The sequence below is a fragment of the Lates calcarifer genome, linkage group LG7_1 (genome assembly GCF_001640805.2).
Source record: "Lates calcarifer isolate ASB-BC8 linkage group LG7_1, TLL_Latcal_v3, whole genome shotgun sequence".
Lineage (NCBI taxonomy): Eukaryota > Metazoa > Chordata > Actinopteri > Centropomidae > Lates > Lates calcarifer.
In genome coordinates, this window is record NC_066839.1 from 4,840,310 (window position 1) to 4,858,522 (window position 18,213).

At 40.7% G+C, this 18,213-nt stretch overlaps 1 protein-coding gene across 2 annotated transcripts in view; it reads left to right on the forward strand.

Moving 5' to 3' along the window:
- Positions 1 to 18,213, forward strand: part of scara5 (scavenger receptor class A, member 5 (putative)) — a 73,797-nt gene that overhangs the window by 32,249 nt on the left and 23,335 nt on the right. For both annotated transcript variants that reach the window (XM_018688322.2, XM_018688323.2), the window contains 6 exons: positions 3,375 to 3,574; positions 4,599 to 4,777; positions 4,894 to 5,020; positions 5,120 to 5,288; positions 12,406 to 12,486; positions 15,911 to 16,018. In XM_018688322.2, coding sequence (XP_018543838.1) covers positions 3,375 to 3,574; positions 4,599 to 4,777; positions 4,894 to 5,020; positions 5,120 to 5,288; positions 12,406 to 12,486; positions 15,911 to 16,018 — 864 coding nt within the window. The remainder of the gene's footprint in view (positions 1 to 3,374; positions 3,575 to 4,598; positions 4,778 to 4,893; positions 5,021 to 5,119; positions 5,289 to 12,405; positions 12,487 to 15,910; positions 16,019 to 18,213) is intronic.

An 18,213-nucleotide genomic window follows, 5' to 3' on the forward strand; every position in this document is an offset into this window, starting at 1 on the left:
TGGATTATATTAACACTAAGGTCTGTGCCGCCGCTCCATCTGTAACTTTTAAATTATTCTTACAAGATTATCTGACAGAATTGTGGTGCTGATGTATAATTTGTCACCGTTGGGAAAATTGTGTCTTTCCCAAGTGTCAACATTTCAGAAACAAAGTTAAAAAGCCAGAATTTTTTTTCCTCTGACCACCGTGGATGTTTTGAATTCATCATGTGGGGTTTAGAGAGGGTTTCGGAAAAGTGTCTTCTTTCCTTTGCCTTTTTTCAGCTGCTCACAGTTCTTCTTCCCTTTTATCATTTTTTAAGGTCTCAGCTAAAACCTTGAAACACTTGCAGTATTTTGTGAGTGGTCAAGTCCCTGCTGGTATGATGTTCTGCAAAAAACTGCCACCTATTAAAGGGTAACTAAACTAATTTGTTGTTTTTGGGTGTGCATGATGGACAAGCATCTTAAGAATTGGTGCAGTCTTGAGCAAGAACAGTGTACCTGGTCACTGGGAAAAACTGCTGCAATGTAATCCAACTGGGCATTTGTCTGCCCCAAAGTACGTCCATTAAAGTGCTTGTTTTTGCCACTGACCGGCTCAGATTGTTGTTTGTGTCTGACAAGATTATGGATAGGATTCCTACAGAGATAGACCTTTTTATTGAAGAGTAAGATCCTTTTTGTTCATCCAGAAACATGGTTTTATATTGCTACGAGACTCCACTGACAAAAACAGTAATTTGACAAAGCAGAACAAGGGAGCTGCTGAAATACCACTGCCTCAATCAGTTATTCCGTTTGGGTCAATGTGTATTACTTTAAATTATGTAAAGGATCTGTACACTTCTTCCACCACTGAAAGTCACACAATAACACAAAACAAACTAACTGATGGAGGCAGTGGTAATCCAGCAACTCCCCTGTTCTGTTCGGTAGAATTATTGTTTTTGTCAATGGAGTCTGGTAACAATACAGAGCGATGTTTCTGGTTGGAGAGGATCTTACTCTTTAATAAAGAGGTCTATGTAGAAATATGAGCCCTGACATGGAGAATTGCCTGTTGGATTACATTGCAGCAGCTGTTCAGTGATTCTGACTACACTGTTCTTGCTCATTACTGCACCATTTCCAACGATTTTTATCCCTATCAATCATTTACACCCAAAAACATGAGAAAATGAGGCACAGGCTTTAAGAAAGTAAGACTGAAAACATGTGGATGTTTATCACGCCTCGCTCACCATCACATGAACGCTTGATTGTCGCCATTGTTTGACAATTTCACTGATCAGGAGAACGTCGCTATGCAAACTAAGCTTCACATTTCAGGCACAACAACTGTTTTGGCCTTTTCTCCATGTTGTTTTCCAGTCCTGGTGAGCGCGGAGCAGGGAGTGCAGTCAAAACAAAAATGGAGTGAGTTGTTCAGGTGGAGTTGTTAATCTCCTTTCTTCTCCTTTTCATTTATAATCTTCTTTATCTTTTTACTCTACCGCAGTCTTCTTATCCTTCTCTGCCTCTTTGGTCTTGTTCTTTACTCTCTTCAAACAGCAGTATGGATAAACTCAGTATTATCAGGTTCTGGTTGATCTTAAATTTGTGTGTGTGTGTGTGTGTGTGTGTGTGTGTGTGTGTGTGTGTGTTCTTCTGAAAAAACACCATCACTGCCAGACCATCATTTAGCAATTAAGCATCCTGTGTAGTGGAGAGATTTCAGCTTATTTAGTTTTTCAGGTCATTAGGAATAAACCTAACACACATAATGAGCGGGAATTTAGATGGTTTGTTTGCAGCACTGTGGCTTTGCAGCACTTTTCTCGCTCTGAGGTCATGCAGACCTTTTCTGGCATGGACTCTAGCGCGCAAACACACACGCTTTTGTCACTCTCTTAGATACGTGGAAACAGAAACATTCGCAGTGTGTAATATTCGGCTGTTAGGGGCATCGCTGTGTCAAAGAGCATGTGTGGAGGGAATTATCTGCTTCCTCTCGTTTCCCAAGTAATCCTTTTTTCTCCATCTGCATTTTTTTTTTTTTTTTGCACACATTGGTCCCTGCTGTCCCACAGAGAGAGAGAGGGGATGTCGTCATGGCGTAACGCTGAGGGTCTGGTTTCAAAATATCTCTCGGGCTATCGAGCCGTTACCATGCAACATGCTCTCAACATAACATGAAACAGAGGAGCTTTTTCTCATTAGGCACGGTCGAGAACAGAGAAAAGACTTAAAAAGTGGCCTTAATGCCACAGCCAAAAACGAGACGAGAGCGGTTCATCGGCGGTATGCTAACTGTCAGCAAATGTGATGTTACAGCTAAATAAACACGTGTGTAATTCAGATCATGTTGCCCCAACTCTCTCCACAATTTCTTAAAGGAAAACATGTCCCTCCTCCTTTTTTAGTTTTTATTTACAATCCATCATCAGAATCCTCTGGTTAATTTAGATTTAAGGCTGAATGAGCATGTTGCACATCAAAACAAGATTTCAGGATTGGAAGCAAAATCAAACTTTAATAACCTTTAATGGTGAGGAAAGATAAATCTGCAATGGTAGATTAGATCCTCAAATCCTTTAAGTAAACGTAGCAGTACAACAGTGTAAAAGTTCTGCATTCAGTCGCACATTTCTGCACATTTCTGCATAAAATTGACTATATATATGATTAAGTATGTCGTTATAAGTTTTAACTACAGTTCAGTTCAGTACTTTAGCCCAGTGGTAAATCTGGGGATATTTGGGCTTTAAGCTTTACTTTTTATATTGCATTAATTTATCTTTTTTGGCTTCAAACAGTTGTTTAAATGAAACCATCTGAATACTACTAACAACTCATAGACATCTGAATTGTGACCTTACAAGCCAAAAAGATTGGTTTAATCCAGCTGTCAGATAAATGTGAGAGTAAATAGTGCAATATTTTCCTGTGGAGTAGAAGTATAAGTTGGTATAAAGTGGCAGTAAAGTTACATTTCATCACTGGGAATCTATAGGTCGTACTCTCTGTCCTGCAGGTACTGGATGAACGGCAACATGAAGAGGCCAATTTCAACATCAGTCAAAATGAAGACAGAATTTCCACAATATGACATTACAGCACAGAGGACGTCATTCTAAGCCAACACTGGAAACTAATTTTGTGCTAAAATAAAAATATTTAAGTCTTGATTTAACAAAACAATACGTTTAGCAGGAACAGACACTCAGAATTAATGCAGGCGACTGAATCAACATCTGCTCTGCGTTAAAATGCCGGCTGGATCCAAGCTGACAGTAGTGATTGATAGTAAACGATACTCGATTTGGGGACTTTTGCCGTAGCAGGGGGATGAGTGAATCAACACTCGGAACAAATCTCTCACTCTGCCTCTCTCTCCTTCCCCTCCCCAGTCTCTCGTTCCCAGGTTTCTTCGCAGCGGCAGGAGGTGCTGATGGAGAACGTGACCCGGATGTCGGAGCGCTCTCGGCTGCTCCAGCAGACCCTCGGTGAGGCGTCCACTCAGGCCGACCTGCTGGAGAACATCTGGAAACTGGAGAACCTCTTCCATAACCACAGTGACTGGCTGCAGAGGCTGGAGATCCTCATCAAGGTACAACACTGTGCAGCTATAGATTATCATGTATCCATGTGTGTGTAGATTATGGGAGCATTGGTGCGTGCACGTGATGATACTGGGACGCTACATGTCTGTATATTATGTTTTTTTTTCCCACTGGTGGGTGGTTGGGATGGTTTGTGTATTTAGAAGTAGAAATGATCTGCAGCTGTGTTTGCTGCATATAATATAGCTATTTTGTCATTTGTTTATGTGGTATATTCATATTGCATCTCCATGTGAATATACATGGTTGAAAGAAAAGAGAGAGGGGAATACCACCCAGGAAACTAAAAAAATTATGACAATATGATGTAATAATAAAGAAATTATCATGAAAGGAAAATGGGAGAATGGCGAAAAAATGGTTCTCACTTCAGTTTAAATCAATCCCAGAAAATAATGAGAATATAGTGTATTTACACAGGTATAAATTTAGATTTAGAATGTACAATACCATGGCTGCAAAACCCTTATCAAAAGTGCCAAAACTAAATTTATGACCAAAATAAATCCTTCTCAAAACAGTGAACTGAAAAAAGCCTCAGATAATGACTAAACGGTGAAACTGATTTTAAAAGGTATTTAAGTTCTTGGTAACATACATACAATTTAAAAGTAGTTTTTCATGGTTTTGGAGTAATAATCTCAAAGCACATGTGAAGTAGAATAACAGTTGCACTGGTTCACTGACCTGAGATAAGCTGTTCCTTGTTGACCACTTAAGACAGTTACATGTGTTTGACTGTGGTGATCATCACAATCGTGTTGATCTTTAAAACATGACACAAGACAGTAATGGTGAAGGTTAGGACTATTGAGGAGTAATAAGTGCATTTGTTGATGGATGAGACTGCATTTATTTACTTTTTTTGACTTTTTTTCAGCATTTTCAAGACTCCAAATAGTCAAATGATGCCATCAAAACAGTTTTTGGTCTTAAATACATTCTGTAGTTTCAGTAAATAATCTGCAGTGGCAGCAGTGGAGAATATGCTAACAGGCCTCCTCCTTGCAGGGTGTGGAGGTGGAGCTGAGGAGCATCCAGGCTTACTCTCTTCAGTCAGAGGGCTACCTGGTGCAGCTGGACGACAGGTTGTCCTCTCTGAGCAGCTCCACCACCAGAAACCTGACGGGCTTGAGCGCAGAGGTGGCACGAGCCTCCACCTGGCTCCGCGACCAGGATGTCCTGATCAGGTACGCACTCAGATTACACTCCTCATTTCCAAAGCATCAAGGTGTTCTTGCAGCACAATGAAGACTTGAAAAAAATTCGACAAGATCAAGTTTTATTTGTTTCTGCTCTCTTTCAGGGATGCCTCGGTGAAGGTGAGCGGGCTGAGAGAGAAACTGGAAGAGGTTAATTGGACGGTGGGAGCTGTCAATCACACCTTCACCAATGACATCAGTATCCACAACTTGAAGATACAGGACCTACAGGTTCATCACATCTTACATAAAAATGTCCTACTCATTATGAGGAACTCGTATTGTTCCTGTCTAACTGCTGTGTACTGACGATCTGCTCCTGCCGCTCAGATCCAGATCAGCAACATAACAGAGGACACCAGCAGTTTATGGGTGACCCACGTCCACACGGAGGCCCAGCTGAGGAACGAGATGGAGATCCTCAACACGATCACAGAGGACCTCCGTCTGAAGGACTGGGAGCACTCCATGGCCCTGAAGAACCTCACCATAATAGAAGGTCAGCTAAGAGAAATGGATGTCTGTTCAGATTGCTGCTCTGAGTGGTGCTAAGTAGAAGTACAGATCTTCTAGCTCTGCTCTAAGTTAAACACCTAAACGTCTTGTCATTTTCAAATTACTGAAATGCTAATGCTGTTTTTCTACGGGCCTGCTTTAAACACGCAGAGCCTCATCAAGCTGTGGACTTGTGTCCTCATAACAGGTGATGATGTTCTGCTTGGTAACGGGTCGACCTGGGATGGTCTTCTCCCCGTAAAGCTGCTTTTATACTCTGTCCATAGGCGCTGGTTAGATGGATTAACAGGCTCCACATCTGACCCTTTCTGCAACTTTCCTAAACCAATGATCCGACTTTTTTTCACCCTCCTCATGCTGTGATTTGTGCGTCTATATGCGTAATGTGAAATTCAGAAGACAAGAAGAAAGAAAACTCGTAAGAATGCGTGAAAAACACGAAGGCACAGCAGCAGAACGTGAGAAGTTCAATTCTTTGTATAATGAATCCCTTGAATCCTTGTATAATGAATCTCAGTTCTGCAAAAAGATCATTTACAACAGTTCGTCTGAGCCAATACATGTTTGCAGTGGGATTGAATGCAAGTGACCCCAGCATGCAAACGTGATTTTACACTGTGGGATTACTACCCCGGGGTATTGAGCAACTCTGAATGTTCTTCCTCAAATCTGTTCGGAGCTGATTAGTCCCGACTTGGTACAGCTCTCGCTGCCAGCGTACCGAATGACTTCCCTGGCTTGGTAAAATCAGAATAGGTATGTCATGATGTAATGCTGGCAGGGGACGCAGCCCGAGCTGATTGATGGCAACTCGAACCGAATGGGACCTCTGATCTCGTGTCTGCTTCGCATGTGGGTGGGATGCCGTTTCTCCTGAGCCTGGAAACAATTGTGGGTTAAATTTAGACCCTACATCCAGAATGAAAACTCAGCCACTCAGCTCTGTCATTAGTTTTAGCTCCGCAGTCCATTTGTTTGTTGTTAGCACACAGTCACCTAAGCCAAGAAAAATTTTACATCTCTATCCATGTTTATCCTCCTCTGTTCTGTTCCCTGCTCTTCTCATGCCTCCTTTTTTTTTCCTTTTCATCCTGTTTTCGCTTCTCATTCAGTTCATTTGCCTTTAATTCCTCAGGGACTCACGTTATTCATGCCACACATGTTACTTGTTTCATTAATAATAAAGAAACACGAGAAGCTGTTTGAAATGTCGCCTGAAGTCGTTTTTGATGGGGGCTGCAAAACTCTGATCTGCTGCCTTTCCAGGTAGTAAATGATTACACAACATGGTTTTATTTACAGTAACATCTTCCCACAGAGGGTGAAGGCATCAGATGATTTTTATTAGAACTTACATGCTGCATATGCATTAGATCACCACCACATTAGCCACCAGACATCTTGGTTTTCAAAGCTCAATACCAATATTTGGGGGTTTGATGTTATAAAGGGATAAACTGTGAAATAATTTCACGTATTTGCTGCTTTCATCAGAATTTATTTACTGTTTTAAGGGGTGATATGTAAATATTTTAGTTTAAAACATTTGAAAATGGACTACAGTTACCAACAAAATGTGAAGAAATAACTGTTTGACGTTAAGACCCGTCTTGTAATATCGCTTTGTACCAAAGGTAAGAAGGCAGCAGTTTAAGAGCAGCAAACTCCATCTCCTGAAGTAAATTGTGTGATATGATTGAAAGCTTCAGAACAGCTACTAAATGGACCTTGTGGTTAGATTTCTGTCCGATTTTCAGCCTCTTGGTTGTGTTCAGATTGAAGCAGCATCAGTTAACTAGAAGAACTCCACTCCACACACTAAGAGTTTCCCAACAGTCGAATCCAAAAAGTGATTTAAGGGGTTCTCCAGTTATTTGTTATTGCACTTCCATGACTTGTAAGACAAATTATAAAGTCAGTGCAGCAGAAATGTCAGTGCAATAATAAAATGTCGTCACTTTTAGACTCTAGGTCTAGGTCTCTGGGTCAAACACAGAAACACAGAGTCCTTTAATTTCCAGAATGTAACTTCTAGTGTCTTTTATTAGACCGTTGCTGTCTGCATCTTTCAAACTCACACTCTCAGTTGGTAACACAGGCTTTCTGTAAAAGGTTTTGAGTCTCCAAGCCCAATCTATGATGAAGAGACATTCACACAGTAATGGCACCTACAGAGCTTCTCCCAGAGTCTGTGCTTCTAACCCACGCACTGACCTCAAACCTTTATTTTCTCTTTATCTGTATTTTTCATTTCCGCCCAGTCACATAAAGTAAAAGTCAGCATCTTGGTCATAGCTCAGTTACGAAATCCTACCGCACGCAGTGTCTCTCCTACCGGGCTGCTGACAGCGTCGTCAGCTGGACACCGGAGCTGAGAGCATCCGAGCAGCCAACAGAAACAAGTCGTGCTGTCCGGCATTGTGTCGCTCTCTGTTTTCATCACCTGTCTCTACAGTTCAGTCTTTTTTGATCATCTGTGGCCTGAATTTTATGTGCTGTACAGTTTAAGATGAGTCCGTAGAGTCTCTGCTTTTCAAAACACACCAAGCAAAAAAGTCTGAATTGCCAGAAAGCACAACAGTTCAGACTTCAAAAGCCAGAGGCAAAGGAAGGACATTTTAAGTGCATGTCCCAGTATCGTAAAGAAAATATTATGATATTGGTGAAATGGCATGACGACATCACTTTGAGTCTCTTCCCTCACTGAGTGGTATTCCCCTCTCTCTTTTCTCTTCATGTTCTGTGCCATATTTTTCCTCCTCCTCCTCCCTCTCCCTCCTCTTGCTGTTTCATTACTCTTTTTCTCCACTCTTCTCCTCTATGTACGTTACCATGTTACTGTGGTGTTTGGGTTTAATTGGACATAAACCACAAACGCCTTCTGCTAGGGTTTCATGACTATCTTTCACTTTGACAGGAATTTATGTCTTTATATGTGTGTGTTTGTGGATGTATGTTTAAGTGAGAGAGTGAGTGTTCACGTGTGTAGACCTTTGTATGCAATGGTTATGTTAAACGTAAATGAATTAATTAACAGCAGTAATCATTCTTTACTGTAAGATTCACTCTCACTGCTCTGATCCTCTCAGATACTCTCACTGTATCTGCTCAGCACCAAACAGCAGATTGACAAAGTTAACAACTATCTGGTGAACAGAGGAGCAATTAGCTGCTAAAGAGCCAGACATTTCCCCCCAAGGAGCTGGCAGAGACTAAAAACAGAACTAAAAGAGAGCGAATATTAGACTTCAGTCGTCAACACAAACATGGCTTCATCCTCAAAGCGTTCCTGAAATATCTCGTTCATGAGAATAAGAGGGACAGATGGACGACCTGAAAACATAATGCCTCTGGCTGTGACTGTCACCGGCACAGAGGCATACAAACTGAAACTTTAAATTGATTCGTGGGGAGTGGAGATACATTTTCTCAGTCCCAAAACGTCAGACTGTGGAAATACTGTACAAGTTTTTCATCTCATACCATGATACCATCCTCTTCTCCCTGAGAGACGAAGCTTTTCCTCAGCCAGTCTGATAATAAAGTAGCAGTATAAGGTAGTGGAAAAACTATAGATGGACGTATAAAACATCTGACATCTATATTTCAGACTATGGCACATGTCAGCATGAACCGATTAGAATTTGGTCAGAGGTCAAAGGTCAATGTTTTTGTGATCTCACAGAACACTTTTTTGGACGAATTTAAGACAGGCAGTCTAATAGGATAAGTTAACAACCGCAAAGTAGTTATTTTCATTTTTTTAAGTGCACTGAAGAAAACAACAATATCTCAGGACATCTGAATGTGTTTTTCTCTAAAGGAATAATGTGACTGCCTTGACATCTTGGTGGCTACATTTAATTTCTGAGCTGTTATGGTTAGCTAGTTATTGTGTTGAAGTGTCACTGTCTTGTCAACACATTTTATTTTCACGCAACACGACTGTAAGATTTGGATCAGAGGAGAAAAGAATGAAGTTGATTCACTGTGTTTACTGTGTCTGCACCCGGCCAGTTTTTCTCATTTTCATTCTAATTTGCGCAATTTGTCATTTCATCGTTGAACATCGAGGACGTTTCTCCAGGTCATGCCAGGAGATGACACAACTCGACACTTGACAGATGTGCAGCATTATGTTAAGATTTGTTGATCCAGAAAATACATAAGCATCAAGTCCCAGGGGTTTTCATGCAGCATTAGTGACGTGCGTGTTTGGATAGATGATCTGTTGTTGAGTTCGTCATATGCTACACGATGACCTGAGCAGAGCTGAGGCCTGGAAACATTTACAGCCTCAGTGTCGTCTCATGACCGTTAATGTATATTTTCAGCAGCATGTTTGTTTTACCAGTGAAGAGCTCCTCGGTTCAGTCAAGGCTGGCTTGTACGTTCACACACACTCAACCTCACACTCGTTTCCCCCCATTTTTTTGCCACTTTGGACTTTATGTTCATATTATCCTTGACTTATCCAGATCCAGATGTGATAGCGTCCTTGTTGTTTGTTTGTTTGTTTCTCTCATTTTTAAGGAAGATCTCCTTACTCTTCAGGACAATGTGACTCTTTATGCCTCCTCTTCAGGTTGTCCGTCCAATTCTCCTGAACTCAATATCTCAATAACGCCATGAGGGGATTTCTTCAAATTTGGTACAAATGTTTACTTGGGTTCAAGGATGAAGTAATTACGATTTGGTGGCCAAAGCTAAAAGGTCAAGATCACTGTGTTGTTGAACGTCATTTCTCAGTAACACCTTCAAGATTGTTGTCACATCCCAGTGTTGTGAAAAAAAGACAAGCTCGCTGCTCTGTCGCTCCACCCTACAGTAGATTTGGATGTTGGCGCCTGCTCTCTTCACTGGTGTTGTGTTCTTGGACTTGGTGCTGTCAGATGTGTTCGGGCTGATCCTGGAGAGGCCACTCGGCTTGTTATTGTTGAAACTCTGTCAGCTGAATGAACAAGTTGGACTCTGAGAGCCAAGAGATTAATAATGTGAAATTCTGCTAAAACAAACTATTAACGAGGACGCAGTTTCTTCAGGACCACCAGGGTGAACTGTCTTTTCCAGACAGATATAAGCATACACACATTCCAAACTGTAACTTTAAAAGCAGACAATTTAAAGGGTTGATGGCTCAAAATAAAAGGCAAACTTTAGGAATTAAATATCCAGGCATTCTGTTTGGTAACATTAGTCAATTTAAGCTTGAGTGAATGTAAAATTTACTGGGGTTGGCTAACACTCAGAAAAACACAACAGTTACATCCTGGACAAATTGTAACTTTGGTAAAACAGGCACAAACATTTACATGATGAAGAAGCCACAGTCGACTAAGTAATTTGTTGTGTTTTGATTGACTGATTTTGGTGGGGTTGTTTCTGTACAAAGGCCTTCACAGTACACTTTATAAGTCAGGCTAATATTCATGCACATTTACCTTGATGACGATTACCCTGAAGATTATTAATCATCATTTGACCAATGAAATGGTAGAAGGAATGGATGTTAAGTTTCATTCAACCAACACACTTATTGTTAAACAAGAAAAAAGCAGAAAATCCTGCCAAAGAAGACACTGCAACTGTTAAATGTTTTGCTTTTTTCTCTTGTTGTGTTTGTGTTTTCTGTTCATCTAATCAATTTATCAAGTAACTCGAAACCCTTCCTCGACACTTACATGGACTAGCAGACACACAGCCCTCCCCTCTTGATGTGACCTTTTCACAGCCTCATGACCCGCTGTTACCAGTTAAGTGGATGCATTTGTGAAGCAGCTCGAGGCGGCAGCGGGCAGATCCGTATCACAAAGTCGTCAGCAGCTTCTCAGCATCAGAAACCTGCAAATTAAGAACTTAAGAGCTCTGAAGTCTCGGGACCGCTGGACATGTGCTGGACAATAACAAGCCCTGAATTTCTAAGCATTCCCACAAGCTGTGTTGTGGTCCACCTTGTTAAACATGTGGTTCCCATTGTGGCTAGACCTCTCTCTCTCTCTCTCTCTCTCTCTCTCTCTCTATTTGACTCACTCACTCTTTGGCATTTTTTCTCTTGTCCTCTCCAAGTACAACAAACTTTTGGACTGAATCCTTGGACCAGTTGTAAGGCCCAGTTTGGCGTCCACTCTGTGTGTGTGTGTGTGTGTGTGTGTGTGTGTGTGTGTGTGCTGTAATAAATGATAAATGTGTCTTAGATTTCATGACATTGATAAAATCATTACCTGCAGGAATTAAAGGCTCACATGTCGCTCTCCAAAAACAAATTCCAGTCCCCTGTGTTCCCTTTTCAAGTGATAATCTACAAGACTCTTGCCTGCCCCGATTTTGGCAACACCTTTGATGATAAACACTGCGTCTTGTTGTAATAATATAGAGCCTCTGTGCAGACTGACGCCTCTAATATTTCCATCTTTATTTATTCCAAAAAAAAAAAAACCTTTGCAGCTTCCCAAAGTGCAAAACTCACTCCAAGAAAACAGTTTTCTTGGGAAGGAAAGCTCCTATCATTGGTGTGTAGATCAGCAAAAAGTAGTTTGTCACTTATTTTCAAGCCAGACCTTCATCGTCAATTAGTTCAGCAGTTATTTGAAGTGAATAGAATTTTAACGTGAATTCATATGAATGGATGAGGTGAGCAGACATGTTGTAAATTACCGTTTTAGCATAAAAGGATTGGGAACATAATAAAGCAGCTTTTTGCACAAATACCACTTTTAAATCAAAACCTGCAACCTTTTACCTCTGAAGAGATTCTAAGTAAACACTGGTTCACTTTCCTGTTTACATGCTGTTAAAGCTTGAGTGCTGGAGAGTAAAGCTCTGTGTAAAGGTGTACGTCTGTCCCGAGGGTTTGAAAGTATCTTGTCTGCTGTTACTGTTGCTGAGCTTTTCTTCATCTTCCTCGGTGTTTTCCTCATTATCAACATTCTCCACAAATCAGCAAAAGACCAAAGTTTTGTAACAACGTCAGTGTGTTTCATGAATTCATATAAAGACAGGATAGTGCAGGTAGTGAAAGACTGGCTGCTATTAGTGACAGCATGTGCACTGTTTTGCATTTTGTCCTCAGCTCTGACCATATTTTTTCCTTCTGTCTGCAGGGCCTCCAGGACCAAAGGGAGAGAAGGGTGACACTGGACCACTTGGGCCTCCTGGGGCCCCTGGGCTGACTGGCTTGAGAGGTGGGTACAACCAGAATACAGTTCATTCATAAAAAGTTCAAAAAGCAGAATTCATGTTAAAGGCTTCCCATTGACAACCTCTGTAATACTGACAATTTCCATGATAAATAATAAACAAGATGCATCAAGTTCAGAAACAATGTTATTATAATGTTAATATCTGCAACTTTTTATCCTACTATCTTGCTAATATATACTCTATCATCGTTTTAGAAATTTTTCCAAACTTTATAAAACAGCAAATGCTTGACATTCTCAGATTGGGTCTGAGGAGATGATAATTTTAGTCTGTGAAAAGAAAGTCAAACAAATCAAAAAAAACATCAGTTAAAGCTGAAAACCTCTGATTCACAGCATTTATCATATGCACTGTAGAATGTATTTGGGTGGCTGTTTCTTCCTTTCAGAAGTAAGAACAGAAATGCAGGTTATGCAGAAAACTTCAAAGACCTCTACAAACAAATCCTGGAAATATGAGGGAATTACAGCTTTGGGAGTATCTTATTTAAATCTTTCTAATACACGTAGACAGTAAGGAGCAGGAATTCCACAGAACTGCTGGATGTTTAAACTATTTGTAGATGAATGAAAATGAAGCAATAACACATGCAAGTACAGCATCAAGAATTTTTTATTTTTTTTTTTTTTTAAATCCCATAGATCATAAAATTCACCTGGACCATAAACGCCTAATGTAAACATCATGTTTTGAGTTATTTTTTAACACAACAGGGACTTTGGTTTGAGTGGCTTGAAAGCTGAGAATCAGCCTGCCTCTTACACAAAACAGACATTGGCTGGTGTTTTGACGCAGCTCTGCTTTTGTGATTACGCTCACTTATATTAATAATACAGGGAGCAAGGAGAATTAAAGGTCGCATAAATCCGCTTAAGAAAACATGGCACTACACTTTGGATGGAGATTTATTTTCAGGCAGGGTGTGGACAGGACTGGTGGGACGTATCATTTGTCTTTGTCTTGTAGGTAATTCCACCAAAACCACGACATGAGAAGCCTCATGCAGGCAGAATTGGCACATCAGTACCATGACCCGACCATTTTTCATAGATACTGTAAGATACAAACAACAATAAGGCTCCAGATGTTTTCGGACCTCCTCCAGCTAGGTGCCTCTTGAACCATCACCCCTCCATCCTCCCCTGTCATCATCCATCCCACATTCCCTGGACGATGAACTGCAACTCTCACATGACATTTCCAAGAAGCATTATCTTCCTGCTGAAAGGGACCCCCCCCCTGCTGCTGCCATAGTTCCAGGAAAATGTGAATAAAAAGAATTTTTAACTGCAGGGGGGAAAAAAGAAAAAGCCTCATTATTAGTTAACATGTAAACATAGCAAACTGAATGAAACCCCCCCCACAGGACCCCCGGTGTTCACCAAGCTGCTGTCTTCAGTGAGAGAAGACGTCTGTCTTGGGAAAGAGGATTTTTAATCAGTCCTCTCATCGGGGATGGTCAGTTTCTGTAAGGTTCAGTGGTTACAGGCTGAAAGCAACACATTGTTTTTATTGGATTATTTTATCTGGAATTTATTTATGAAAAGAAACTTATGACCAAAACATCTCCATAAACAACAACATGTAAACCATGGGATATTAAATCTTCATACATAATTCAATTTAAGCTAAATAAGATTTTCTGTATGATTAAGATACTTAATGTGATGAATAATAAGCATAATATGGTATATAAACTGCAATTTCAGTCAAATAGAGCCATTATAACTCAGATTCCTAAACAGATCTATGGAAGACTGACCTTAACCCAACGTGCTGAGAGACCTGATTTGAAATGAACTTAAAAACAGTCAAAAAAGATTTGTAATAAATCCAAAAATAGTTGGAGTCAATCCAAAATAGTGCCGACTTGAAATCAGGAGCATGATGAGCCACTAAGTCGAATGCAGTCGAATAAAGAAGCAGTACATGTTAGTTTTCCTGCAACTCAGAGTTCACACACTCCGTCAGCCATCTTGGCTGAAATCAGTATGGTTTCATGTATTAGTCTGAGCTGACATGAGCTACCTCATAGATGACAGTATTATGCAGTTAATAGACAAAAATCAAAGTCAGTTTGACTGACATATGAACATAACGTTAGAGACTCAGATACTCAGAGTTTAGACTTGAACTGAAACCTCATAATACTTCAAAGACATGTAAAACACATTACGTGTATATGAAAGATATCTATGTGAAGAATATTTAAAATTATTGGATATGAATAATGATTATCCATAAGCATGTACATATTATATTCAGGTGCCTGTGAAAGAAGCCAGGGAGGAAGATTTCCTCTGGAACTACAGGATGTAAATCTAAATTGTGAACAAATAACTAAGAGGCTATAGAGGCTGGAATGCTTTATAAGTTAACCTTATATAAATAATGATATTAACAGAAACTGATTTTTCAGATTAGTTTTTCTGCTGACTGTTGTTTTTAACAAAGAAAATTAAAATCAGTTCTTGTAACAAGCATAGGATGTAGTCTGTTTGTAATTCAGCACATGTACTTCTGTTACTCCATTTGCATTGAAGCCAAAGGAATTTATCATCACATCCAGCCTCTAAAACTCCTTTTGGACTTGTTGAACGATCTAGTTGGACTGTCCTGCAGCACACAAAGAACAGTTCTGCGACGGCTCCAAAATATGATTGATCGCATTTTCCCCAACGGGTTTTTGAGAAGGGAATCACTGACCCTTTTCAGCAGAGAAACAGAAAACCGCAGAAGACATGACATCAGCCGTCATCGGCTTGTTTTGTGTTTCTGGCTCTGATGCGTTCAGTCTAATAATTTCATTCAGATTGCTGAGCAGTCACAACAGTGTAATCAGAGCATGTCAGAGCACGATGACATTTGACAAGACTTTGCTTACTTCAGCGGTGCAATCAATAACTCATTACTACGTTAATTTTGAGATATTTGAGTGTGCTTAGCGTAAACAAATGTTCTCATTGTGTGACACGAGGAAGTAGAGTTTGCAGGAAATCTGATGGTCTTTATCGGACAAAAGACGGTGCTTTTCTTCCAACGTTGTCAAACTGTCAAAGATTAGGGCACTGGCAGATGGTGGAGGAAGTAAAAGACCAATGTTGACATTATTTCCAACATCTTTGTGTCTTCTTTAGATGATGTGAGGCTGGGGAGGGAGGACAAGAAACAACAAGGCTTAGTGGAAATGTTGTCACAAAGTCTTCATGTCATTACCTTTTGTTTTCAGACACTGGTGAAGTTCACCTGAATCAGTTAATGTACACAACAAAATCCTTGTTTTATTGCTCTCTGACTGCAGCTTCTCTTTTATTTTTCTTGATGGAACCAATCACAACCAACTCCAGCTGTGGTGTATTTAGTGGAGCAGGAAAAACCTGTCCTGTTTGTGTTTCTGTGTTTCAGGGTTTACAGGAGAAAAAGGCATCCAGGGCCCTCGTGGTATTAAAGGCTCGGTCGGGGTCGAAGGTGTTCAGGGAGAAAAAGGAGACAGGGGACCTGTCGGGCCTAAAGGTATGGTGACATATCTCATATTAATCTTATTTATAGTGTATCTTAATTATTTCATCACCCTTTATACTAGTCTTGATTTCTTGACACAGAACAAGAACCTCCAGCTCAGATTGCCTAATAATCTGAGGATAATATAATACTCACGATGCAGAAAACATGTAGGAGATTGTGTACTTCATGGGGCAACAGTAGCCACTCACCCAGCCGCCCATTATTCACAAGTGAAGAAGAAAAAGCCAGTTACTCTCTGCAGTCTTGCACAACTCACAGCTGAGTCTTGTCAACACGTTCACAGTTCAAATCATTCGAGACTTGCGACCAGACAGACTCAGATCTCAAACGGCTGCAGGGATGTTGACGGAGTAAAAAGTCTTTCACACATCTTACATCACTAACAGGTGGCACTGTTTTCTTCTTATGTTCAGCCATGGAAGCTAAAATTGCTTAACTGCCCGTATCTTGTTGTATTTATCCCACAGAAACAGCTGTCTGTGCTAATCAAATCTGTTTTCGGCTGTTTTTAATGAGACAGTGGGAGAAGTATTTTACCATATAAGATCATTAGCTGTAAAACTATCAATGCATTTTCCTGAGCATCATAGACACTAAAGAATTGCTCTTTGTAATATCACAATTTGAGCTGTTAGGGCCAATAAAGATTAAAATTCTCCAAGAGCTGTATTACAGCTGTTTTTGTGCCATTCATATGTGTGGGGAGTCGGCCAAGTCAGCCAGAGAACGACTCTAATGTGCCTCCATATGAGCCCAATAACATCGAAACCAATGAGCAACATTTTCAGAACAAGATATCCAATTCTCCTTAATACACCATGATTTTAACTTGACATGTGGACTCATAAAAGGCCCAGTTACCTTGGTCTGTGCTCACGTTGTGCCAGGTTTGGGCATGGTTTGCATTCGCTCTAGATGTGTACTGTGCCCAAGTCCAACTGCCCAACCAAGTACAACAGATACAACAGATCCCCCCGCTAATCAGAGGGTCAGTGGTTCGATCCCTGGCTCTTCCAGTCCACGTGAGTCAAAAAAAAATTAATAGAAATCACCTTGAGTGGAGGAAGGAGTCCAAAGGAAAGTCTTTCTTTTTTGTCAAAGGTATTCAGTGGCCTGTTATACAACATGACAGCTCAATACACCGTTATGTGTTGTCAAGAACATTCAGTTTTCTGATTTACCAGTAGTTTTCCATTGTACTGTAAATCTATATTTCTTTGACACAAGTACAAAGATTTTCCAAGAGGCTTTTTTTCCTCTTCCGTCACTCTTCCCTTCTTCCATCCATCCGTTCATCCAGACCGGCCCGTATCTACATAAACCCCTGGGGTGTTGATGTTTCCACTCTGGCATCATTGGCTGGACAGTGCCAATGATAACCAAAACACACTGAGACACACACACAGAGCTGAAGCAATCATGACCATGACTAACATGATAAGGCGCTGCAGTCTCTCTGGTGTCAGCATGTCATTGTGTATGTATGTCATGTGTGTGTTTGGCCAACAGCTGTTGCCAATCAGAGTTGGGTTTGGCTGAAACGTCCAGCGTTGGAGTCCAACAGTCCCTTTGTTGGCCAGTAGCTTTCTGTTCTGTTGTCGTCTGTGTGTGCGCATGCGCTTAACACTCTCAACACTTGTGATTAAAAAAAAATATAGGTTATGATTTCTTCCACCTACACTGCTGTTCACAGCTGTGCAGTGAGCTGAACACACATCTGGTAGACAGACAAATATAATTATAGTGATTACAAATCAGAAAACTACTTGGTGAACTTTGGTAGAGCACCACACAACTAAGTGCTCTCAAGACAAGACGAAGAAGAGAGGAATCTTTGTGCATCTACACTCGGGCAGTTTATAACAATGTCTGTGCTTCCACCCATCTGGGGTCAGGTGGTGGGTTTAACAAACCAGTGGAGTTTGCAGACCTTCTGGTGTGAATGGGGCCTCAGAGTGAGGCAGTCGCTCAGCTGTGGAAAGAGGAGGGGTACTGAAAAGCTTGTTAAAACAGCACCGGGAAGCTTCACGGTTTCTTTTTATAGATGAATAGTGGATAGACAGAGCAGGGAGAGCGTTAGGTGTTTGCTGTAAAGCATCGCAGATCAGCTGGGTTCAGTGGGTTTGGTGTTAAAAGCTGGATCATTTATTTTTTTTGGTCACTCTGGGGGAAGAAGAACTGCA